At 34.7% G+C, this 26,872-nt stretch overlaps 1 protein-coding gene across 3 annotated transcripts in view; it reads left to right on the top strand.

Annotated features, from left to right (window-relative positions):
- ERC2 (ELKS/RAB6-interacting/CAST family member 2) overlaps positions 1 to 26,872 on the top strand; it is a 437,668-nt gene that overhangs the window by 135,964 nt on the left and 274,832 nt on the right. For all 3 annotated transcript variants that reach the window (XR_004161299.1, XR_004161298.1, XM_031555549.1), the window contains 2 exons: positions 334 to 501; positions 25,017 to 25,154. Coding sequence is in view for 1 of the 3 variants with exons in the window: in XM_031555549.1 (XP_031411409.1) it covers positions 334 to 501; positions 25,017 to 25,154 (306 nt within the window). In the remaining 2 variants the exon portion in view is untranslated. The remainder of the gene's footprint in view (positions 1 to 333; positions 502 to 25,016; positions 25,155 to 26,872) is intronic.

The raw sequence follows: 26,872 nt of genomic DNA, 5'->3' as shown, positions 1-26,872 counted from the left end.
TAATGGGCAAGTACAGGATACAGAGTGCTGTTTTCAATTAATTATTTAATAAGTTGAGATGATTTCTTTTGAATAATTTGTTTGCGAGTTTTATCTTAGAGTTTCAAATCTTCTGCTTTTTTTTTTCTAATCATGCTTTGTGGCTGAAACTCCTTTCTCTAAAATTGCATTTTAGCGAGTCATATGTGTAGAATTTCTTTGGTCCAAGGTGAAGCTAGAAAATCTACACTAAAAAAAAGACGTTTTCTAGGTGATACAAAAAGCAAATAAAGAAAGAAAAATATAGTGCTCATCCTTACTGACACCCAAATATATTTGATTTACTTATCGTAGGTTGATGCCTTGCGGTTACGATTGGAAGAAAAAGAAACGTTTCTCAATAAAAAAACAAAACAACTTCAAGACCTCACAGAAGAGAAAGGAACCCTGGCTGGAGAGATTCGGGATATGAAAGACATGTTGGAAGTAAAAGAAAGGAAAATTAATGTCCTTCAAAAAAAGGTAAGTTCACTGATGAAATAGTATGTTGTAAAACTCATGAGGCACCTATAACGGAAATACACTTCTTGAGCTATTTTACTTTTAAATTATTACAAAAACTGCAAAGATTAAGTTGATAGTAGTCAAGTAGATCTGTAACGTGTGTTATCTTTCATGACTTTGTTCCTATGATATTATATTTCTATTACAAATTTTTATGTGATGCAGTTTGGAAAAATTCTAGCAGTTAAATGAAGACCTAAAAATCCTGTCAAATCTTACTCCTTGCCATCAGGGTTTCTTTTATACCTACTAACATTGAATACTAGTCTTTCCAAGTAGAGCAAACAAAATGAAATTTGTGAGACTTCTAAATGATTAGTACATTTCTTTTTTTTTCTGTAAATACACTTTGGTAGAGAGAGCAAAGGAAGTGGGGAAAGAATCCAAATTATGTCAATTATCTGCTTTTCCAATGCAGGATGGGCTACAGATATTCAGAATGAAGGATCACTTCAAACAGCTTTATTATTCTTACTGCTAATTTTCCACAGATTTAGCTCAATTGCATGCTGGATTTAATTGTTACAGTTTCCACTCTGTGGTGGAGATGTGGGGTTGAACTTTCTTGGGAATGTAGCTCTGGATTCTACCTACGGTTGTAGAGTGCTTACTTACCGTATCCTTTTTCTTATGGTAGAGAGTATGTATTGAGTGTGTTTGCATCATTTCAGTGTATATAGATGCACTTGAGAGCATAAATGAAGAAAATGTTTGTGGGATCAAATATGTTTTTCTTTCCTCCATTTACAGCCAGTTAAAGAGTGTCCAGTCCATATTATCAGTTATTCTTTAGATACTTCTTGCCAGAGAGTAACCTAAACTTTTCTTTACTAGTAATGATGCTGATAGACACATTATTCTACAATACTACAGTGATTTTCCTCTGGATTTCATATGTTCATATTGCTTATCTGTGCTTCTCTTCTGTCTGCACTTGACATTGTATTTTGATGAAATACAATGATAAATGAAATGGATGAATAGGAGGAATGTGGATTCAGTGATCAAAATTGTCATTGTTCAAGGATTCTCAAATAGTCTAGTAGTGTATGTTATCATCTAAGAAAGAAGTTTGGAATAGGCTGCCCAGGGATGTGGCGGAGTCACTGCTCTTGGCGATTTTAAAGAAAAACTATTAATGTGGCATTTAGAGATATGGTTTTGTGAGTCTGGTGGTTATGGGTTGATGGTTGGACCTTAGTGGTCTTTTCCAACATTAATTATTCTGAATTCTCGGATGAACCTCTTTTCTTTCCAGCTTTGACAGCGTATCTTTCCAATAGCAAGCATATCTGAGAATATATTTTGTTAAAAAAAAAAATTGTTACATATTGATTGCTGTTATTTTATTCTTTACATAAGTCTATTATGTTTCATCTTCTACTTCTTCCTGGATTACTTGTTCCTCTTCAATTTCTCCAGTTATTGCTCATTTTCTGATCTAGCCGCTTCTTCCATTATTGTTTTCACTTCAAATGATGATGGCCAATCATTTGGTTGTTGAATATTTAGAAATTAATCTGCCTTCATAAAGTATGTGTGCATGCTGAAATCAGTGCGGGTAAAGAGCACTGTGCACCACCTCAGATTACACGCAAACTGAAACAGTTCAGCCCTCTAGTGGATTGTCCGTCCTTTACATTCCAGTAGGACATTGCACCATTCATTACTCTCATAAAACCACTTTTGAAAATGAAAGGAATTTCTTGTGGTTTTTAAGTCCCCCCCAAAGCACTATATTATGTAAGCAATATTATAATTTATTTTTTTTTTTCTGGGACAGATTTTCTCTATGTAATTTAGTTTTGACACGAGGACAGATGAATAACCTATTATTTTGTTGCCTTTGTTGATGCAGTATAGATAGCTACATCTTTCTTTGCTCAGCTTAAGTGTTACATTCAGCCTAAAACAGTATTTATTTTACAGGTTGTATTTGTGTAATTGAAGAAGGAGTAATGTGTATACAGTATTTAAAATTTCACTTAGTAATAACCTGAAATGACTGGGAAAGAATATGTAGAAGTGTCTAATTCTATATTCTTTCTCTTGTATACATTACTATTATCTACTATGTTGAAAAATACAAAGGAGTCCAAAGCAAAACCAAGAAAGCTCATTTTCAAAGATAGAATTTTCTTCTTTTTAGATAGCTGTTTTACTTAGAGGATAAGATGCCTTCTCATGAAGTCTCCCTACTGAAAAATGTGAAGGAAACAAAAATATAGGGAACAAACCAGTCATGGTAAGTCCTACAGGATGGAGTAGGAACATACATAAGGCTTTTTTTTTTTTCATAAAAGTTTAATGAGATAAGTAATGAGCTAATGATGCATTGTCTTTCCATTTGTTGATTTTGCTATATTTTTAAAGCAAATTTAAAAAACAACACACTATTTAATATAATTTGTAGGCCTAAAGAAGGCCAAATTTTGGAACTGCAAGCATTCAGAGGATTTGGATCAAGGTAGATTGGTATGGAGTAATAATAAACTTATGTCAATGTCAGGGGTGCAATATTACTTAATATTTCTTTCTTTTAGAATCTTTGGCACCACTGTTTCATTTTAGTGCCAGTAAAGTTGGGTATGTTGTTTTAATAGCCCTGTTTAACCTGGCAAAGCTAGTCTTACACCTCATATCTGTCAGTTTAGCATGCTGAGGGGCAGACCTCAGAATTCTTTATATATTTCTTACCAGAATGTGCAAAGTTCTATGAATATGCCTGAGATGTAGGTTGAGGGGCAGAAGTGCTGAACTGGATGACAATTGTTTTGTATCCATTTTTACCCCAAATTTTCACTTTCATACAGTGACTATAACTGGTGTGTTTTGTACTCTGGGAATTTGTAGATATTTGTATACGCACACGTATGTGCACAAACACACACGCTGAAGTTTTTGAGTCTGTGTTGAGAACAGTAGCTGTTAAGACAAGAACAGAATGGAGAATGTAGAGCTGGATCATATTAGGACAACAGCTTGTGGAAATTCTTTTGTGGGAATTGTTGTAAAAGGAAGCCACGTAAAGGAGCTAATATATTCTACTTTGACTTGCAACACAACTTTTCATGTAAAATGTTGGTTTCCATCTTTAATAGTTTAAGCTCTGTGATTGATGAAGTGCTACGTGACTGAGGGCCCTAACCTACCAGCTAATTAGCATTTGTAGGAAATGTCATAAAGTCTTAGCTCTAATGTAATAATTGGAATCTGTACTTGGAATGGCTGGACTGAGCACACTATGTGATATTGTCCAGTTTGTGTTAAACTGTGCTGTATGTGTTGCTTTGTATGTATTACTCTTAGCTGTCCTCTAAAGGATGGTAAATTTGCATCATGTTAGGTTAGGAATATAGTAGCAAAATCAAATGAACTTTAATCTTGTGTTTAGAAATTTGCTTTGGTGTTATCACTTGGCATGGGAATTCTAGCAGTGAACACAACAGAAACTGAAACTTCTGCAGGCAGGGTGGTTCAGGTTTCTTACATTTGCTCTCAGCACATAAAAAGCACATTGCTTATTGAAGCAGCTTTTAATTTTTTTCATAGTTTAATCAGTTAATCCCAGGTTGTCATTGATATGTTCCAATGAAAATGGATCTCTGGTGATTCTATGCTATCACTTAGCCTTGAATCCTTAAAAGTTGGGTATGCTACAAACTGAAGATAGATGGATAAATACAAAGTGACCTCAAACCGAAGCAGTGTATCTTTGGATGCACCTGACCTGTACACTGAGACACTGAGAACACCATAAAGATCAGAAGCAGTTATTCTTTTCCCTTTTTTAAAAAAAATATTTTTATTTCTTTTTTGTTTTGTTTTGTTTTTGTAACCAGTACAAAACTTAGAAGTGTAAAAGTTCACTACTAAAATCTGAGCTAATATAAGTTCACTCAGTAAGGATGAACCTTAATGTTCATCCAGACTAAATTCATAGTCATAACAAGTTAAAGTGAGTCCTTGGACCTTGAAATCCATGATCTTTAAAAAGTTTCCAGTCTCTACCATCTTTTCCAATGAATTTACTATTTACTACTAAAGCTAAAAGCCTGGCAAGTTGTTTTTTTTTTTTCCTTGATGACCTGCTTGAAACTGCTGCTTTAGTTCAAATCTTCACTTCAAAAGGAGAACAGCTGGATTGAACCCCTTTGACTAGTGAGCTATTTGAAAGTAATTGCTGTCTCTCCACGAGAAAATAACTGAATTCCTTGAAGTTTCATGACATTACTAAAATCTAAAAACTGTTTTACCTAATGTCAGTTTTGTAAACATGGTGAATTTGGAATATCAGAATTGTTTTGCCGACTGTATTTACTTATGAAGCGTACATTCACTCATACATATAAACCATAGTTATATAAACAAAAAGGTGCTGTTTGTATTTTGTATGATAGATCTAAAACATGGTGAAATAGAGTAATAAGAGATCAATAAGTCATTTTTTGAGAAGTAGTAAATGTGTATGTGTAGATCACTGGTATTTAACGTTTTAGAGACGAATAATTAAGCATAAATAATGGGTGGTATTCCAAATCAAACTATGCTTATCGAGTTTGGAGAGGATTCTTTATACACTTGTATGAATTACACTGAACAGTTAAAGGCTCAGATTACATGTAACACAAAGAAATGCTCTTAAAAGCAGTATGGCATTTGCAAAGTAGGACTGAAATCAATGAGATACTTACATAAGGGTTTCATACGGTGTCTAACACCAGTACTATTGATGAGGAAGGAAGCTGCCATTGGGCTCTGAAATGTCAATACTAATTAACAAAGCTATCTTTAAGTAAGATCCGAAATTTATTCGTGCTGAGAAAGCAGCCAACTCACATGCTGGGAATTTGAAACTATTACCTGGGAATTTGAAATTAATACCTATTTATCTAAAAAGGATAAGGAAGAATCAAAGTTACTTAAGAAATATATATTTTTTTTTCTGTGAAATTGCCTGCCAAAAATGCAACAGAAGCCTACTGTGGAATTAAAAGTGGTTAGAGAATGTAACAAAAACAAAAAACCCAATCAAACAAAAAACTGAGAAAAAAAATTACACAGGACTGAGATTCTGTTGTTTTCTTGTGTATTTGGATGCTGGGCTGTCTGCTGAGGATGAATCCTACTTTCAGTGAAATCAGGGTTTTTCTGTTAGTTTCTGATTTTTAACCTCCCTTCCAAAAAAGGGCCACCAGCTCCTTGCTTCTCCCTCAAACCATGAAATAATCCATTTTTTTCACAACTGCTTGTTGGACAATATTTACAACAGAAATGCCAAAGATCCTTAAAGCTAATGAGATTGCAAACTAAATGACTGAGATGAAGAAGCTACTTAGCTACTAATGACTCTTCTCATAGAGCTCTGACAGGACAACTGCATTCAGAAAGGAAAAATGTGTTTGACACTCATTTATAAACTAATAGAGTATTTTTCTCCAAAGATTTTTATGATAATTTTTAAAAATGACCTAATATTTAGATTATTTCTAGAAAAATTTGCCTGGTATTTTTCACCTAAAACATTAGATATTTGGAAGACAATTAATGTTATATCAAAATGAAAATAATAATAATAAAAAGCAACAAATATTAAATCTTAAAAAAAGAAAAAAAGAAATTATAGCATCTTAAATGCTATGATTACTTTGTCTCTTTCAAATTGGTACAGGGCAAATGCTGTGATGAATTTGCTGTGGAAAGGACCCGTGTCTAATTAATATGAAACTGCTTAAGTTTCCCCTGACTGTCCTGACTCTGAGCAGTTCTTGCATGCAACATTTTATGGCAATTTAAAATGGTTATTATATGAAGCATTAAAAATAATTCCAGTTTCTGAACAAGTCCTTTGAGAATATTTAATTTATTATTAAAATTACCTAGCCTAGCAAAGTGATTGGCACTTGCTCCTAAAGATTGATATCTTCATTGTTTTCAACATATTTTGTGTGTCTGTGTGAGTAAAAAAGTGCTGAGATCCTCGGGACACATGCAATCTCATAAATTGCTATGGAAGCTAAATGGAAGTGTTTATTTCCTAAAATGCAAGAAATAAGCATTATGTATAAGATTTAAACATTGATCGGTTTTTTATCTTCATTTGCAGTACTTGTTAAGAAAGATGTCCTGGTTTTGAGTGTCTAGATTTGTAAAAGTAAGTAGGAGACTGGAAAAATACAGTTAAAGAAACACTCGTAAATACATTCTCATCTTCCTTTTTAAAAGCCCTCATTTTTCAAACATGCAAAGATAGATTTACCAACAACCACTGTGCTTTTTCCCTAGTGAGATGTATTCCCAGCCAGTCCTGACTTTTTCTGAAATTCTCAGCTGCTAACCCTGTGTTCAGGGAACACATCTTGCTGCGGGCTTCCTGGTCTGCAGTGCTTTTACCTGACTGATTTCAATTCTGTTCTTTAGAGAATCAATAAAGAAGTTTTAGTGCTGCTTTTTATTTTGATGAGGTAGCTAATTTGGGTCAGTTCCTTCCCCTCCTTGTAACCTGGTTCCTTTGCTTCTCTGATGTGGTGAAAAGGTAAACTGTGCAACAAGCCACTGAACATTTTTGAGATAATGTAGACCATCCTAACAGTGTGTTCATGTGGTTTACTGCTTTCGGACTGCAACTCCAGCCAGAGTGACAGCCTATTTCCTAGCAATCTCAGCATGGTAGGATGATGTCCCTGGGTTTGTTAAGCCCTGAGCAGAGCAGGATGAGGGAGACCTAATGGCCCTGCAGCTCCTTACAACTGGAGGAGCAGCTCTGGGGACAGTGATAGGACCTGAGGGAACAGCATGGATCTGTCAGGGGAGAATTGGGATCTTTATCAGGAGGTTAGGGAAAGGTTCTACCCCAGAGATTGGTGGGCATGGCACAGGCTGCTGAGGACAGTGGGCATGGCTCTGAGCGATTAGAGTTCAGGAGAGTGTTTGGATACTGCTCTCAGACATAGGATTTGGATTTTGGGCAGTCCTGTATGGAGCCAGGAGTTGGACTTCGATCCTTGTGGATGCCTTCCAACTCAGTATACTCAATGATTCTATGATAAGTTCAGGTTTTTATACCTTCAAGCTGTTTATCTTTGAGAATCCTTGATGACTCTTTCAAGTGACACATAACCAAATCCTTCAAAATGTAGACTATGAAACAAAGTTTTGCCCAAGCCTAAAAAGCCTGGATGTCTTATCTACAGGTTCTTTCAAACCAAACTGCGTTGAGTACTTTTGCAATAGGAAGGGAGGAGGTTGGATGTGTTCTCCTCTTCTCTGACATTATATGATTTGGTTGTGGCTGCCATTTTTTTAAGCTGAGCAGAGGAAGTACTGCCATAGTCCAAACCATACACCTGCTGGATTTGATTACCGTTTTAGACCTATTCTTTGGTCCAAACACATGCATGTTAAATGCATAGGTCTAGCTTCAGAATATATAAGGTAACAAACTGGATGTATGTTTCCAAGTAATGCTTTAAGTAAAGCAACTGTTTTTTTTTAATGCATATATCACAATTTTTTTACACACAAAACTGTGATTATATCAGTATTAGTAGAAATGTTTTTAATTTGTATCATTTCCTTTTGGAATACTTACACTGTCACCTTCAGTGCAGTCTTTTATGAAGATGGGAACTGTGCATCCTATTGAGGCTACTATGTGTATTTCTTACAGCTATGTGCAGAAAGGAAGCAGTTGGTGATGCTAGTAGTTTGGGCAGATTTTGTTAGTGCTAGAAATGTTTTAAGGCTGTAATTTCTTCTTAGATAAAGTGAGGATGTTTACAAAACTGAGCAAAAAATGTGCATATTATATTCATTTAAACTAATGCAACATTCATACTGAGATTTGTCATTAAAAGTAAATATTGGACAGTTCAACTTTTAGTAAAAGTGCATATATGTTGCAAACTATTGAATCTAAGTAAATGATCAGTATGACTCTATCATGGTTATTTTACACTTTAGAGCATGTTGCTACCAAATTTTCAATAACAGAACTAACTAGTTTTTAACATATTTAAAGCTAAAATTTTCTTGAAAATTACAGTTCATACACTTACAGGAAATGCTTCTTAAGAAAATAAGTTCATCAGCTTGCTAATGGTTTACTGTAAAAACCATGAAAGGAGAGTTCAAAATTTTGAGTGATCTGAAATTTTTGAAAATCTGATGCATTTTATGTATGAATTTGAGCCTGATTGGATTGGTTTTGTCAGTCTGATACATGAAATATTCAGCAGTGTCATGACAGAATAACTTACTAATGCAGTAAAGCATTCTAAACATTTGAAATAAGGAAGTAAATTCTGTTCCTTTTGCTTACCTTATTGATAGAATAAGCAGTTATAATTGATTTGCAATTTGACCTTATATATAGCCACATCTGTTATATTTGGAAATAAAAAGAGACATTTCTTTATATAAAAAATAAGCTTATGTAGAAATGATTTTTTTTTCCAATTTTCTAGTATATAAAGCTTTTGTTCTTTTGTTACAAATAAGTTCCTTAATTTCTGCATTGTTAGAGCACCTTGATGTCAGTCATGCTTTTTCAGCAGTGGTTCATCACTGTCGGAATGAACTATCTTCGTGGCTAGAGTCTCCTTACTAAATTGGATATTTTATCACTTTTGGAAAGGCATCACCCCTCAGCTTTGAGTGAAGCTCTTACTGGCTGTATTAAAGCATGAAGTTCAAAGATTTGAGTATGCATGAAGATAAGTTTAATGGCAACGATAAATGAGAATTGTTATCTTCATACTTCTCCCTTTATATTATTGTTACCAGATGTAGCCAAAGCTTGTAGCGCCAATTTGGTCAGATTGCTTTGATAATTTTCTTGTTGCCAAGTAGTATATATTTCTTGATGGTAGAATCAGCAATCATATGTTTGAATATGAGTAGAATAAGTGCAACTTCAGAATGGAATCTGAATCTAATTCACTTCCTTCTAGCACACCTGACTTTAATTTTTAATGCCCAACCAGGCACAGTGCTAAGATCAAAGTGAAAGAAAGAGAATGGAGTAAAGCAGTTCTTGGAAAGTGAAAAGAAAGAATGGCATAAAATTGTTTAGTCTTTTATATGTGAAAGAAATATTGGCCTATTTGCCATTTACTTAGGAGTAAACCAGCAGTAAATCTGCTAAAGGTAATTATGCCAGTGTAAACCCCTATTTATCTGAGAGAAAAATCAGGCTTGCTATATTTACTGTGTAAGATATGCCTTGACTTGACAGCAGAAATCTCCCTTCATGTCCCCAGATGGGCTCAGAGGCCTTTGTTGCTCTGGGTTTAACCCGATGCTAAAATGACTGTACACCAAAGGAACTTCTGTATTGTGCTTTCTGTAGTGCCTGTTGCTGCTCTGAGTGAGCATGAGAAGCTGCCGCAGAAATTTCTAATCTATTTGTCTTTAAAGCAGCTGCTTGCTGATAAATAGGATTGAGAATATGTAAAATTAGATTTTAAATTCAAGTGAAATACATGCTGTGACCTATTCCAAAATCTTAATTTACAGTTAAGTCTGGATTTTTCTTGCGGCTGTCAAGGGAATCATAAATAGCTTGATTTGAACGTTTATTTAAAAAAATCCATGACTTTTGAGAACTTGGGACTTTTTTGCATGTCATGAGGTGGATGTGACAGTAAGCAGTTGTACAAATGTGAAGAACTTCAAAGTATGAAATCTAGACTACATAGGAAGGTAATAGAAAACAGGAGCTTGCTAATTTAGTTGCTGAAGAGATCATTGCTGTGAATTATCCCTGGAAGTGAGTCTTCTAAATAGTGTCAGATTCACAAAACAAAATGTCATGAAAGAAATCATAAGTGTAATGCAGTTTTCACTGTTAGCTCATTTCATTAGTAATTTTTGTATGCTATCACTTTATGTAAATTAATATAGCTCAACCTCTGTCTTGGAACGTATGACTTGCAACACCACTCATAGACCATGGGATTAACTTGCTGTATTACATTGAAAATTCTTTCAGTGGAGCAGTCAAAAACGAATTTTTTATATGCTTAGCTCTGGAATACATTCTTCTCTGTGTCAGGTGTTTTTTTTTTTAGACATCACCCAATCCTTTAAGAAGTCTGGATCATTACTACTATCTGCCATTTTGTGAATGGAAATGAAAATGGAAGTGTTGTCAGACTGCTGTAGTGTCATTGGTAAGCAGTGTGGATTGCTCATGTTTTTTTAGAAGAATTCTGTAGTGAAAGTTATGCACGTGTTCTTCAGGAGAAAGATGAATGTATCTTTGTATTTTTACAAGCTTTGGAATTATTACAGAAATTAATTTTTGTCAGCCAGTTAATATACACTGAGATATAGCCATTAAGTATAGGACTTTAAACTGGTCATTAGTGAGAAGCTTCTAACGTACTGCTTATCTGAAGGTTTTATTTAGTATCTTGCAAACTTGCTTACGGAAAGAGTGCACATTTTATGTGGGAAGGGAACATGGAGCTACGAGGGCTTAGTGCTGTGGGAGTGCATCTGACAGTTGCTGAAACTCCTCACCTTCATATGTAAATCTTTGAGATAAAGTGTGGCTTAAAAAGTGAAGAAGTTTTAGTATAGCATAAGATTCGTCACTGACTTTGCCATAGCAGATCACCTACAAATGGATATTTAGGATATTAAGATGAATTCTGTGATTGCCAAAAGGATGATGAGGATCCTTCACGAATATTTTCATCAAGGCTTTTCCATTAAGTGAAAAATTAAGAAAGCCAAATAAGTAAGCATGGGTATATAGATTAATACATCCCAGGCATCAATAACCTAATGAAAAATTGAATTGGGAAATACCATTTTTGTGTCATAGATTTACTATATACTCATTTTCCTATTTTTTTAAAGAGTGTTGATAATAGAATCAAGTTGTGTTACACACGCAAGCCTGTCATTTTGTACGAGATGTATGTAAAAGGAAATTCAGTAGAAAAATTTAAAACAGAAGAAAAGGGAAACTTTTCATACCAGAAGAAGCTATCTTAAACACAGAACTACTTCAGATTATTTCTACTTCCTATTTAGACATTTAATTATATTAAAGCATAGCTGCTGCTATAGAAAATCTAAACTGTTCAACATATGTTGATTAAAGACATTTAAGTTGCTGCGTTTAACATTTCAGTTTAAGTTTAGTGGTGCTTTGATAGTTTATACATAGAAAGTCTGTCTGGCCTGCAGTAACTAATGGTGAAACTCAATATGTGCATTGTCTTCTGTCTGTGTAATTGCAAATATTAAATTACATCTCCTAGTAACAAGAATCTTATTTCCCTGATGAACAACATTTTGAGCACTTCAACTCTTGATGTAAACCTACATTCCTTACGCTAATTTAAAATGCTTAAGAAAAGCTGTCTCTTGAGAAGAAGGGGACAGGGAGTAGTGTTATCCTTTTGTAAAACTTTTCTTTCATGTAAAGTCATTGTGCATTGTGCCTTATGTATACATGCCCACTCTAACCTGTTGAAGTATAAAGTAACTTTCCAGTTGAAAGGGTTTTGTTATTTCTCCTTAACTCTGGACTCACTGCTTAAGCTATGCAGCAATAGTATTCTTTTTTTTTTGGGGGGGCGGGCTACATTTTACCTCTGGCACTTAAAGAAACTTATATAAAATACTTCCAGTGTGAAATTGGATTCTCTGTTACAAGCTTTTGAGTGCAATTTCTGAGGGCAGGAATGCTCTTCAAGTACAAATCAGCACAGCTGTATTGAAGATTTATAGCCATTATTTACAGCAGCTAGGGGGCAGACCTTTAGTTATTTTTGTTTTCGATGTAAATTTTTTTTGCTGTTATCTTTTTATTTGCTTGGTTTTGATTATTCTTCATTTCTGTTTCTTCTCTATTTTCGATTTGTTCATCCCCTTATTCCTTACTCTCAGAGTAAAGATGTCCGAAGTTTAAGACTTCTCCTCTATCATTTTTGAGGTGCTATATTATTTTTTGAGAATATTTTTACAGAAAATCAGGTTAATAAGACAATATTGAAAAGCTCTGAAATAATTTCTAAAGCTGTAGGGAAAGTTATGTAATTAAGGATTAAAATGATAACAGGTTTAAAACGCTGTACTTGCACATTTTCCTTCAAGTGTGAAGTGTCTGTGATTCATAAATTCTTTCCAAATGATTCTGAATTTCTCACTTAGAATTAAGAGCAGTACACTTATCTGAAACTCTGAATTTTCTCAGTGTTTTGGAAGATTATCTCAGTCAGATTACTTAACTTCATGTTTAAAGTAATGATACAAAATATGCTTCATATCATCAAACAGTTTTATGTAATGAAAATATTAATATAATGAGATATATAATCACCATGAAAATGTAATTTACGGCCAGACACTTGTAACAAAATTAATTGTGGTATGCTGTGGCAAATGTTAGACATTTGTTATATTCACAATTGTGTTTGATCTCAGTATTTGATCTGAGTGATACTGGTTCATAATACAGTGTGTTGTTCGAATGTACATTTGTTTTGCTTTGTCTAAATGCCTGTATCTTTCACAGTTTTCCTTTGGAATCAGAACTACAGGAGTTACTTATTTGAGAGATGTGTTGAGTTTTGAATACAAACCTTACAGGGCATGTGAAATATAATTTTTAAACTTACCAGGAGAGGAAACATTTTCTTTCACTCAAGCTGATGATTTAAATGGTAACCATAAACCATCAATAGAAATGTATAGTAATGTTAGTCAGAAACAAAACACAAAACCAGTAATTCTAAAAGTATTTCAACACATATATACATAAAAAGTATAAATAAAAAATGGAACATCATTTGATTATGATATTGTTTAAATTTGGTGTTAATTTTTTAACTGTATTCTCTACCTAGATGTACATGATAGCAGAGCAGTGACTCTCTAGGTTAAGGGTATTTTATTACAAACTGCAGTACCAGAGTGAATATGGAAGGAATGAACATAAGAGAACAAAATTTAAAAGTGAATAAATCTTCAGGTGATATAAAATTTTCCCAGCAATTATGTTGATTGAAAAAGTATGAAAAAGGATAAATAGGCAACTGCATTGAAACAAATCACAGAATCATAGAATAGCTTAAGTCACAAGGGACCTGATCATCTAGGTCCACCCCCTGCTATAGGTAGGGTTGCCAGCCTCTAGATCAGGCTGTCCAGAATCCTGTCCAACCTGACCTTGAATGTCTCCAGAGATGGGAAACCACAGCTTCTTTGGGCATCCTATTCCAGTGCCTTAGCATCTTCTGTGTAAAAAATTTCCTCCTCGCATCTAATCTAAATCTATCCTCTTTTAGTTTTAAGCCATTCCTCCTTGTCTTGCCACAATAAAACAGTGGAAAAAGTCAGTTTCCCTCCTGCTTGTAAGTGTCCTTCAAGTACTGGAAAGCTACAATGAGGTCTCCCCAGACCCTTGTCTTCTCCAAGCTAAAGAAGCCCAGCTCCCTAAGCCTGTCTTCACAGGAGGAGATGTGCTCTAGCCCTCTGAGCAAGTTCACAGCCCTTCTTTGGACCTGCTCCAACAGGTTCACATTTATCCTGTACTGAGGACCGCAGGCTTGGACTCAGTATACCAGGTATACCACTCTGCCTTACAAGGGCAGAGTGGAGGGGGACAGTCACCTCCCTCATTCTGCTGGTTGCCCCTCTGTTGATACAGCCCAGGACACTGTTGGCCTTCTGGACTGCAAGAGCACATTGTGGGTTCATGTCAGGCTTCTCATCCACCAGAACCCTTAAGTCCTTCTCCACACAGCTGCTCTCCCAGTCTGTTCTTATATCTGAGATTACATCAGTCTTGCACTTGGTCTTGTTAAACCTCCTTAGATTCCTGTGTGCCCACTTCTTGAGCCTGCCAATGTCCTTCTGGATGATGTCCTTCCTTTCTACTATGTTGATTGCACCACTCAGCCTTGTGTCGACAGCAAACTTGCTGAGGGTACACTCAATCCCACTGTCTGTGTAATTGATAAAGATGTTGAAGAGTACGAGTCCCAGGACAGACCCCTTGTGGCTGGTCTCCAATTGGACATAGAGCTATTGACAACAAGCTACAACCATCCAACCAATTCTTTATCCACCAAATAGTTGATCTAATCCATATGTCTAAAATTTAGAGATAAGAATGTGATGTGGGACCATGTCAAAGCACTTGCACAAGTCCAGGTAGATGACATCAGTTACCTTTCTTTTGTCCATCGATACTGTCACTCCATCATTGAAGGCTGACAGATGGGCCAGGTATGATCTGCCCTTGATTAAGCCATGTTGACTGTCTTGGATCACCTTCTCATCTTGCATTTGCCTTAACATTTTTTCCCGGAGAATCTGCTCCATGACCTTCCCAGGCACAGAGGTAAGGCTCACCAGCCTGTAGTTCCCTGGGTCTTCTTTTCTCACTTTCTTGAATATGGGAGCAATGTTTCCCTTTTTCCAGTCACCATGGACTTCACCTGACAACTACAATGTTTTAAATATGATGGAGGACTTGGCAACTACAACAGCCAGTTCCTTCAGAGCCCTGGGATGCATGTCATCGAGCTCTATAGACTTGCATGGATTTCAACTTGGTGGTCTTGGACTTGTTCTATTCTTACGCTGGGATAGCTTTTGCTCCTCTAATGCCCACTGAGAAGTTCAGGGATATGAGAGTCATGAGAAGCCTGACTGGCCACGAAGACTGAGGCAAGGAATTTGTTAAGACCTCAGCCTTCTCCATGTCTGAGGAAGCCAGCTCTTCCTTTTACTTTATCAGAGGGGATACACTCTCCTTTGCCTGTCTTTTCTGCCGAATGTATTTAAAGAAATACATTCTTTTTATTTTTCACATCCCTCACCAAGTTCAATTCCACCTGTGCCCTGGCTTTCCTGATCCCATCCCTGTACATCAGGGATCAGCCCTCTAAAGAGGGTTTGCTTAGAGTGAGTAGGCAGAATTTTATTCTAGAAATATCCCTTTTCAGTACTTAGAAAATATTTTTCAGTATTTCAAATAGAAAAAAAAAAGTATATAATTGAAAATGAGGAAAAATAAATTGGACTCTTTTCTCTAATAAAAAACTAAATTTACTAATTTCTTTACCTTTTAAAATCATAGCTCAGGATAAGTTAAAATAAATCATTTCTTCTGTTAATTTTCTAAACTTTTTAGTATTTTACTGATTGAGAATGTTTTTTTTTCTGTTTTAATACTTTTTTCCATTCAGTGCTACACTGCTCTTCAATAATTAAAGCTACTTTGTTAACAAGTTAAAGGGAACTAATTTCATTTAAAATGAGGTAGAAGGCTTTTTATCTAGCTCTGTTCTTACGATATTTGGGAAACTGAAACCTAGACCTGCCTTCAGAACAGATTTGCCTCCTATTTTGAAGTTTATTATTGTTGTTTCTCAATATATTTCCATTTATACATTTGTGTGTGTTAAAATAATACGTTTTGTTTCTATTTTTTTGTTTTATTTCCCATTCATGTTATTCAGCAGCTTGGTTTCTCTGTTTTCACTCATTGCACTTGAATATTTCTCATTCCACTGTCTAACTTGCTTTTGCTTTCTTTCTGAAGTTCTTGAGGTGGTTATTCTTACTCTATTTTCTTTGCAGCTTTCCTTTTCAGTATTCCCTGTTGCCCAACACTCGTCTGTGCAATTTCTTTGCTGCCTTCCTTTTCCAGCAGTCCGTTAACTTTATTAGACTTGTAATTTTTTAATCTGGGCAAAGTCTCCCAAGTTTTCCTAACTGATGCAGACGTTATAGGAATGGCAGGATGATCAGTGATATACTTCTGATTTTTCTCATCTTAAATGATTTATCTCATCTTAAAAATGTGAGTTTGTCAAAGCAGCATTTTTCTCCGAGTTTATCTTAAAATATATTCAAGCTAATTTCTATGACTACAGCATATTACATACATTAACTGTTGAATATATAATGTAACAGTTTTTCTAACTGTTGCATATATGATGTAACAGTTTGTCATGCAAAATCGTTTTGAAAAATTCTTGCATAAGCAAACATATCCTTTTTAATCTATACCAAATAATGCAGAACTGACCATGTGTGACAAATCCTCAGACATCTCCAAATACCTGACATGTAGCATTACTATTTTTTAGGTTTCAAAAGTAATGCAGGTTCCGTTTTCAGGTACTCTGAACGTACAGTTGGGCTAACCTTCAAGAAAAGTTCTGTGATCAGTTCTGTGATCATGCCTTGCAGCATGTAAAACACTGAGATGTAGGAATTCGTTTCCAGCCTGATTTGAAAATCTGTCCATGAAAATATATAGGTGGTTATTATAAGAAGTCTTGTTAAGAATCAATGTCCACCTCTTTCTGTGTTGTAACTGAAATTATGTCTTATTTCACTTTGTATTATCTTCTTTACTGTCTGGAAAATACCTTTTACATTTTGAGCTATATCACAATAAATAGATATAATGAGAGCAAAAACTTTTCAGTGGATATCTGACAGTCCTGCTTAGAAGAGTCCAAGAGTCAGACTGTTTTGTTCTGAGAATTTATTGGTCCCTAAAGAGAAGGAGACAGAGGCTGAGCATTTCCAGATACATAAGTGGATATTATCAGCCCAGGCTTCTTTTGGCCAGCTTCCTGGGGAAGGTTAATTTTAGCATTAAGTTCCAGCTCTTTCTCAGCTGGAGTCTGGCAACAGAAGCCAAGCTTTCATTCCAGGAGCTCCTTTCTGTGTGACAGCTTCTGCTCTCTTGGCTCAGTTTGCCCACTGACCAGTTTTTATAGCCTGTTAAAGTATCAGCTGACTTGAGGGCAGATCCCTTTCTTAAGGAGCCCTATGGGAATTTTATTCTCTCTCTATATGGAAATCTCCCCCTTCTCTCTTAAGTCTTGTTCTTTTCTCTGAATCCTTCTTGTAGCAGTACATTTGAATAATATGTTATGGAAGAAATCTATCACATTAAGTAAAGATGGATGAAATATTTCCTGCAGTGATTGTGCTTAATAATAATAAAAACACTTTTCTTTGGAGGAAGGAATTATTTTTCCTTTTTTGAGCCTCCTCCAAATATGAATTGTGCTCTACCACTTTTGCTTCTGTTTCTTGATGCAATAGGATGCTGTCAGTTTCTAAATTCAAGTCTATATGAAATAGACTGATGTTTCTGATTACAGAATATGTATTTTTTGTATTCATATGTAGAGAATGAATTGAACAGATGAAATTACATAAAAGAAAAAACTCAGGAAACGTTTGACCTGGGATTACTGAAGTGTTAATTCTAAGTACAGAAGACCATGGATGTAATACTGGCCTTCTACTTGAGCACATTGTACGTGATTTGTATTCACAAAAGAAGGTAGTTAACTCATTGCTTTCAACTTTTTTTTCTTAATCAACTTCGTAAGGAGTTAACCATGCACACTGCATTGCTATAGGGATTATTCTGGCGACTGAGCAAGGTAGAGATCAAATATTCATGCAGTCTTTCCAAACAGACTTTACATAGAGCCTTGCCTAACCAAATCGGTAATATTAAGTATGTCATCCCTAGACTTGACATTTGTTCTCTATGACATGGTACACTTGGCTGACTTAGCATTCAGTGTAGATTGCAGGGGACAATGCAAACCCAAAGGATATAATTTCCCCATAAATTCTTGGCTGACAGCGTCAGATCTGTATAAGTTTAGTGTTTTGGGAATGTAGAAAAAAAGGTGTGTCTTATGTAAGTTATTGGTTTGTGCTATTGTATTGGAGCTATTTTATACAGAATTGTTTTTAAAAGGCACTATATACACTAGTGCAATAAATAATGCAAAAACATTATCTAACAAGATTTGGAGGAAAAAAGGTAAATTTATTTCACATGGAAAAGTTTCATGTCATAAATCTTTGGTTTTATTCATGGGATTTCTAGAAAGACACCAATCAGAATTTGAAGCCTTATTTTGCTTAAACACTGTAAAAATTAGCTTTACTTCACCCAAAGCACTTTCAGCTTTCTTTGAGACAATGTGACGTGAGAAAATTGACAGCTTTAGACAAGACAAAAAGGAAGGTGTTTCTGTATTTTAGGTACAATGGGCTCAGTGATTCTTAGTAACATAAAAGTGGATTTAAACATTCTTTTATGTCATAAGAATAATGAATAACCATAAAAAAAGTAATGAATCACATTATTAATCTGACTGGCTTTGTAATCCTAATGGCAAAGCCTTGATGAGCTGGAAGAAGCAGAAAATGTGTAGAAATGCCAACACTTTGGATGGAAACAATGCAATTGTATCTCAGGAAGAAGTATTTTATTTACATTTTTTTCTAGTTTCACATCTTTTCAGTTTAAGTTTGTGAAGTAAAGCAAAATTCTGAAGGATTGTTTTCTGGATTGTGTGAGCTGGGGAGGTAGCACCAGGGTAATAATCAGCTCATTCCACTTCTCTATTGCTCTTGTCGTCAAGTTACTGTGAGGGCTGTTATCTGAAGAAGCATTTGTTTCAGAAACTTCTCATGGTGCAGCTGTACTTTGCTACTTTGAGCTGCAGTCCTGAAGGGAGTAACAAAAAAACCTATTCAAACTGAGTAATCATCTCTCATTAAAAAAAAGTTTTCTCTCATGGAAATCTTATAAACCGATTGATTTGGAGATGTTATCTCCTTGGGCACCATCATATCCATTCTTCCTCATATCCAGGCACTCTGCAAATATTGTAAATTGAGAAGATATTGTACTCCAAGCAGCTATAGATATAAAGCTTTATTCTACTGAGAAATAACCAGGTATTTTGATAGCTATTGAAGCTGCTTATGAAATCCAAGAGTATTTTAGCATGTAATGATAAAATAAACATGCCTTTTTCCAATTGCCTTGGTAAAGCCAAAGATTAGTGCAAATCTCGTGCTTTAGTAAATAAGTTCTAAGCTGCAAGTTTTTTAATAATGTATTAAAGATTTTGTATGATAAATTCTCAATGTCACGTTCATTTGAATATTCAGACTTTTTCTGACTTTCAAAAAATTTAGTTACAACACTCATCTATTTACTGTGTGTTTACCTACTTAGAAGGAAGAAGCAGTGGAAGGAAGGTAGTGAAACTGAAACACTTTGAAGCATATCTCTTTTGTCAGTTCTGTGATGTCAAACTGTGTAAGCACAAGGTGCTCCTCAGTGAGTTTGTTTTGTTAGTTGAAATCATGCTAAAAATGAAAAATGTCATTAAATTGTATCACTAATGTCAGTGAAAAGCTATGGAGCCGTAGCTCCACCCTCCGAGGGTGAAACTTCAGATAGATGCTTTAAAACTTGTTAACGTAGATTTTGAAGTACTTGAACGTGATATACAATAACTAGCACCCGATTGGGTAACAATGTATGACTAAAAGTCTGTTGTGCTTTCTAAGGACTATTCATGTCTGTTGAGTGTTAACGTAGTAATATTTTTTACATGGATGGTAGGGAAAAATATTTTCAGGTTTTTTTTTTCATTCTAAATAGTCATTCAGACTAAGAATGTTTATTTCCTTAGAAATTATGCATGGACAAACACATGTACACACAAATGATAATGAAAATTTTTTTTTGAGTACTTGACTTACAGTTTTAAAATCCGTCTGTTGGTGAGATTTAACTTAATCCCTTGAGTATTTAAGAACCATTCCTGAGACTGTCACCAAAAAGTGGCAAGACTAGCACTTGCTTTTCATTGACAGGATGCCCCGTAAGAAAGATGTTTATCTGTAAGGGTGCTGGTTTTCTAAATAGAAATAATGTTTCTTGTAAGCTCTTGGAATATATACACTTTGTGAAATACAGAAAGAGTGGAATAGTGCCTTTTCATACAGTTCATGGTACAGATACGTGGCAGCTTACAGAGGTAAAAATTACATGTTGTCAAAGCTACACTCATTTCCTATCAGATAAGAACATAAATTTTTGAAGATAAATAAAGTTGTAATAGTTCTTGTAACAGATGCTCAAAGTAGGTTATTATTCAGGAATAGCATTGTATTCTTACAAGTATGCCTGCTGCCAATGTTTGTTAGAGAGTAACAGAGGTTACCTGAGGGGTTATTCTTTCTGGGTTTAAAAAGCCTGGGAGGAACTCAATCATATTTGGTATTCCAAGATGTTAGCATGTGAAAAAAAAAAAAAAAAAAAAAAGTCTCTGCTTCCTGTAATGAGGCCTTTTTGAGAGAACTGTTTGTAATTTACTAGACATAAACTCTTCTCTGCGTTAGCAGATCTTTGCCAATCTCATGCCTATCCCAACAAACAAAAACTGTGTTACTGATTCTCCTCTCCCTGTGTGTACTTCAATGTGGTCCTGTTCCTGTCAATGTATTTTCTTCAGATTTATATAGCACAAATAGAAGAATAATCGGATCCTTTCCTCTGGTTTTATCTATGGACTGTGCATCAAATGACTTATTTTAAAGCAGTTGTGATTCAATGGGGATGTTTTTAATTTGCTGCCTGTTCTCTTTACCTCTCAGGAAAGAATTTTGTAAATGCTGAATAATTTTAGAACATGTTTTCTTGGTTAAGGGTTGGATCATATTTTAAATTAGTTTTAAGAGGAAGGAAATAGTGTAAATGCTGTGGAATTCAGATAAGCACTGTGCGTAGGAAACAAGTACTTTAATTTAGGGTGCCTAGAATTGGTAGGTCAAGCTGATGATAATAAAGGACCAGATCTTAACTTTGTTTCAGAAAACATGTAATCAATATTCACTCTCCTGTGCTATTTCCTTTTTGCTCGAGAATTTATTTTGGTTAAACTGAAGTGTGCAATTGCATGGATATTCCACAGGGTGTCACGAGGCAGTTGTTAGAATCATTAATACTTGGATGAAAGTAAGGAAAGCAACTCAGTGTGCAGTCTGCTGAATGCCAGTTAATGTAATTTTAGATGTGACTAATACACATGCCATAAAATAAAAAGTTCTTAACTCATTAACACGTGTATCTTATTTCTGTATCTGTATAAAACATACACATGAAGAAAAATATTACTAGAGATCGTTTACAAGAACTATTCTATGCCAAGTTTTCACCAAACCGTTTCTAAATATACCTTAATGTTTTATAGCTTACCGAACAAGTGGAATAATTTTGCCCGGAGTAGTAATCTGACATACCAGACCATGTATGTATATAGTGGTAATTTAAAAAATGCAACATTTGCATTTTTCTTGCTGATATAAACACTTTCTAATTGAAATCTACTCCTTTAAATTTACTTTCAAATTTTATTTTAATTTAATCTTTTTATTTCTTTTTAAATTTAAATTTATTTTAACTTCATACAATACACACAGCTGTGCTCCAGGCATAATAATTTGTTAATTATTTGTTATGTTTTTTTCCATGTGGGGACCAATTTTTCTATTGTCTTAAGTTTGAGTTCTGTGAAAATACTCGTGTGAAGAATTCATCTTCAGATTTGTAACAGAATCTTTAAATGTAGTTTAACAGTTATTATGGAGAATCCAGATTCTGTTTAAGTCTGAATTGCTTGAAATGGAAATAATATTGGCCATGAAAAGAATAACATTATTTTATAAAATGAACAGAAAAAATTAGTGACTTGTCTCATAGTGTTTATATATTGTCCCACTACTTGTTTAATTTGAATAAGTATTGTAACCATCTTTTCAGTTTCATCTTTATTTTTTATCCTTCCTAATGATCATACATTAAGAAAATATCTAATCTTTGACATCTTCAGGATATAGGAAGTTTGTTTTTGCTGCAATGACCTTTTCTTATTCATTGAGATCATTTGATTGGGATGATGGAAGAATATTATCCACTGCTTATAACATAGAAGACAGTCATTTATTCACAGCCCTTCTACAGAGTTTAAAGTTTCTGTATTTAAACACTGTCATAAGGAAAAAAAAAAGTGCTCAACTTTATGCAGAATGTGCATAGAGTGCACACTACCATCAGGAGTAGGAAGGCTACTGTGATTGCTTGGCTGATCAAGACTGTATTATGGTTAAGATTTATTTAAAGATTTCATTAAAATGTCTTTATATATAGATATATAATCTATATAACAAACATATCTAACGTAAAATATGAAGAAATACAATGTATATCTGGTACCGTTTTTAGTTTCTTCCTTATTTTAGACTCCATATTTGTCTGGAAAACTGGAAGTTCGTTCTTGATATCTAATAAAAATGTTCTGCAACTACAGTGCTCTCCAACTTCTAGTAACAATTTACAATCCAAACTGCTCTGTACTTTGTATGATAGTGAAAAGCCATGAGTTTATTTCAGTTTTTTAATGAAACTCTCAGTAATTTATACAATCAGGTTGTACTATCCAGAAACTACTGCTTTTCTGCATAGTGGCTTAGAGTGCTTGCTAGCTAAATAGATATTCATAGTCACTTGCTTTGTTCTGTACTGTGACCGATTACCAGTGAGAAATCAAGGCTGACAAGGAGAGAGCCTTGATCAAAATTTCTGTCCATACAGACAGAAGTACAAAGCAACTCAATTCCATCTATTTTCATTATTGAGAGTCATAGCACTTGGTATATTTTTGTGAAAGTGTGATCAGGGAGCAGTAAGGCAGTACTGCTAAGGTGTGGGGATTGCATGTGTGTTGATATCAGTGTAGGCTGGATTCCTGCTTTGCTGTCTTGTAGCGCAATGTCTTCTGAAAGAAAATAGTGTTTCCTAATTTATTTAAATCCATGACAGGAAACAAAACCAGTTGCATAGGATGATGTGCATCATGCTCTGTGGTAACACTTTGTATGCCTTTTGACAACCGTGCTCCTTATCTAATGCATTTTTTTGCGGATCTTATGTTATATGAAAAAAAACTTCAGAAATAGAATATTTTAAACTTTTTCTATACATCATATATTGTAGAGCAGTTAAAGTCGAGAGATCTCATTATGTTCTCAAGGTCATTTGCAGACATGGGAATGTGACCAGGTTTCCATATGCTGTAATTCATAAAGTCTTTGAAAATAAGAATCAAAACAAAGTATTGTAAAGATGAGGGGGGGAAACTAGTAAAGTGATGAATGCTGTATTTAATTTCTACAATATTCTTCTGCTTTGTAAACTCCCATGGAGTTTCATAAACTCTGTGGAGTCAGTTCTTATTTGCACCGTTTGTCTTTTGTGAGGGTCATTCATTATTTAATTTGTTTATTCTAAGACAATAGATTGATAAACATGTCTGCTGAAACCATATACCTTTCATTTATCTGTTAAACATATTTTTTACTTGCTCAAGTTCTGTCCTGTCAGAGGTTCTTCCTGTTAGAACCTTTCTTTCAGAAACAGTGATTCACAGAAATCATTTGTGCATCTATGTATTTTATAGAACAGGAATATAACTAAATACATATAAGTTTTGGCACAATTTTTCATTTCAGTTTTTGTAACGCTTTTTGTGAGTTAGACTCCCACTGCAGATAGTGAAAGCTCTGCATTCACAAAGAGTGTTCTTACTCTTACCTTACAGATTTAGGCATATTTTGATGTATTATAAAAAGAGGACTAAGCAATTATTTGTTTCAATTTGTGCTAAATGTTATCAAGCAAGCTTAGGTTTTATATCAGTGATGTATTAGCGAGTAGCACCAAGAGCACAGGAAGAAGGGAGGTTGATTCTACTGACACACAATTAATAAAATTGTACACAAATAATAAAATTGCTTGCCTTATCTACTTTGTGCCCAGAAGATCAGTGTCTTACAGCTATAGAATAAGATTGCCATGACCATCAGAAGCTGAGTGCATTTGTTCAGGCTTGTTTCCAGGATCCAGCTGGTCCTTGTGGACAATTGTTTGTACAAAAATTTTCCAACTCGCAAACCAGGGTTTTTATAGAAAGAATTAGATCTGCTTTAAGTAGTTTTATTGTCCAAAATACACCTTAAATCTTCACGGTGTTAAATAAAAGGGAAATAAAGGGTGGATTCTTTGCACTTTTCTGTTTTGTTTTGTTTCATTTTGATTTTTGAAATATAAACACCCTGACATTTGTCTGGATGAGTTTATTTTACAGCACAGCACTATAGAAGAAATTGTTGTTAGGTAGGTAGGTTATCTTCTCTCCTATTCATTGATTTGGGACTGAGGAAATGAATTTTGCCTCTCTCTCTTTGTTCTTATTGCAGCTAGAATCATCTAAAGGGACCATTCCACATGTACTTTGAATTACTGAGATAATGCAGTACCTTAAACTAAAGTGATTAATAACAAAATATTTAAATAATAAAATGATTGACTGTGCTGATATTGTTTTCTTTAATTTATTAGAAAATATTATTTTATAGCAAAGGACAACAAATCAGAGAATATAAGTTTAAAATGTTCATATTATATAACGTATAAATTTACAGTATATTGAAGTATGTGTATTGTATGTATAACGTACACATTCCATTGCTCCTATTGCCCAATTCTCTGCTGGAATGGTAAGACAAAGTTTATGATTATTATGATCTGTTTTTATTTTCAGATTGAAAATCTACAGGAGCAACTTAGGGACAAAGACAAACAACTAACTAATTTAAAGGACAGAGTGAAGTCATTGCAGACAGATTCTAGTAACACAGACACAGCACTAGCCACCTTAGAAGAAGCTCTATCTGAAAAGGTAATGTGTTCTTATGCAACAGCACATTATGTGCTGCTCCTGCAGGTGAAGCATGTCCAGAAAATGTCTTTTTAAGTTGTTCTGGCACCTGTAATGATGCCTATGGGCATTGTCAGGAAAGCAGGTGGGCTCTGTTCTGGCATGAGGGACAAGGAGTGATTCCTGACTGATGGTGTGAAATGGAATTCTGAGGTACCTTTTAAATGGGGATAGAGTACTGTCCCAGGACACATTACAATTTTCCCTTTCTGGATGAAGGGAGTGCTCTTTCACTGCATAAACTGAAAGGCATGGACACCTGGCTTTGATAGAAGGGAGAGAATGGGGTATTTTGATGGCTTTATGATCTTGATTATCCTGTTATTTTGTTTGGTAAACAGAGCCAAGCTATAGAGCCAACAGCAATTGACAGTGCCAGCTGCTCCCATGGCTTACTATGCTTAAGCTATAAGAGAAACTGGAATTTATATTAGAAACAAAACTGAATGAGAAACAACAAAAATCCTGGAGAATTATTTCCAACTTTCCTACCCCTCCACCTGCCCTTTAAAAACTACATGCTTTTAAACAGAAGCTGGCCCACCTGTTTCAGCAAGGTTTTCTTCTACCAGTTTACTTTGTATAGGAGGAATGAATTTACGCAAAAAATACCCAACCAAAAAATACAAGTAAATACTTTTTTGCATCTAACAGATCTTCATAATATCACTTCAGTGTGCACAGGTGAGCTCAACTAATTGAAACATGATGTGCCATTTTGCAGTGTGTACTACAATGATGACATTCATGGCCATCATTAAAATGCCACTGTGATGTTGGTATTAGCACCTAAATTGCTGATGTTAATTTTTTTATTTATCTGTATGTTTAATCATCTTTGCTTGGTAGACAACAGGGGAAAAATGGCATTTCTAGTAATTACGGTTGATTCATATGGATGATTTTGGAAATTAGAAATCTGGACACAGCATATTATAAGTAAATGTCAGGAATTGCTTTTTAATTTGCTTTTCTTCTTGGATATCATCTGCTCTAAATTAGTCCAAGTTATTAATTTCTTGATATGCCCATAGAATTTCTCTATGCTAAGAAGCACCTCTCTAACTATTGTTCTACTGACGTCAGTACAGAAAGCAGAATTAAACTTGATAGTAGTTCTCCTGGGCAATTGAGCATGAAGTGCATCACTGGAAGCCAAAGGAGTCATGTATCCCACATTTTGCCTCAGTTATATATGTTGAAAGAGAAAATGCAATTGAATCTTTGGTCTATTTCTACTACTAGAAATAGAAAAGTTGAAGTACCACTGAGTTAAAGTAAAGTGAAAATTAGTGAGTGGCGGCAGTTAACTGTTTTCATGCCTTTTTTACACCAGTGTCATTCTAAAATCTAATGAAATATGTATAGAAGTTTTTATGATTTTTGAGGTGTTTTGAATATAATATGAAACTAAATATTCTATTAATCTCAGATATAGAAACTAAAATTTCACTAAATTCAAGATGCAGTATTTTTTTAATATAGCAGTGTGGAAAGTTGGGCTATAGATTTTCTTTCCACATGTGAAAACTTAAATGTGATGAACACTTCAGATCCTGATGTTATGGAATTTTGAGATTTCTGAAATGAAGATTCAAATTCTGTTTAATGATGGTAGTTTTACTGTTTTGGAAAAGTTAGATGATCTTTGAATGCTAGGTGCTAATCCTCTGAAATCT

The sequence above is a fragment of the Meleagris gallopavo genome, chromosome 14, assembly GCF_000146605.3.
Source record: "Meleagris gallopavo isolate NT-WF06-2002-E0010 breed Aviagen turkey brand Nicholas breeding stock chromosome 14, Turkey_5.1, whole genome shotgun sequence".
NCBI classification, from domain to species: domain Eukaryota; kingdom Metazoa; phylum Chordata; class Aves; order Galliformes; family Phasianidae; genus Meleagris; species Meleagris gallopavo.
Note: the sequence above shows the minus strand (reverse complement) of the source record. Positions and strands in the feature narration are given on the sequence as shown.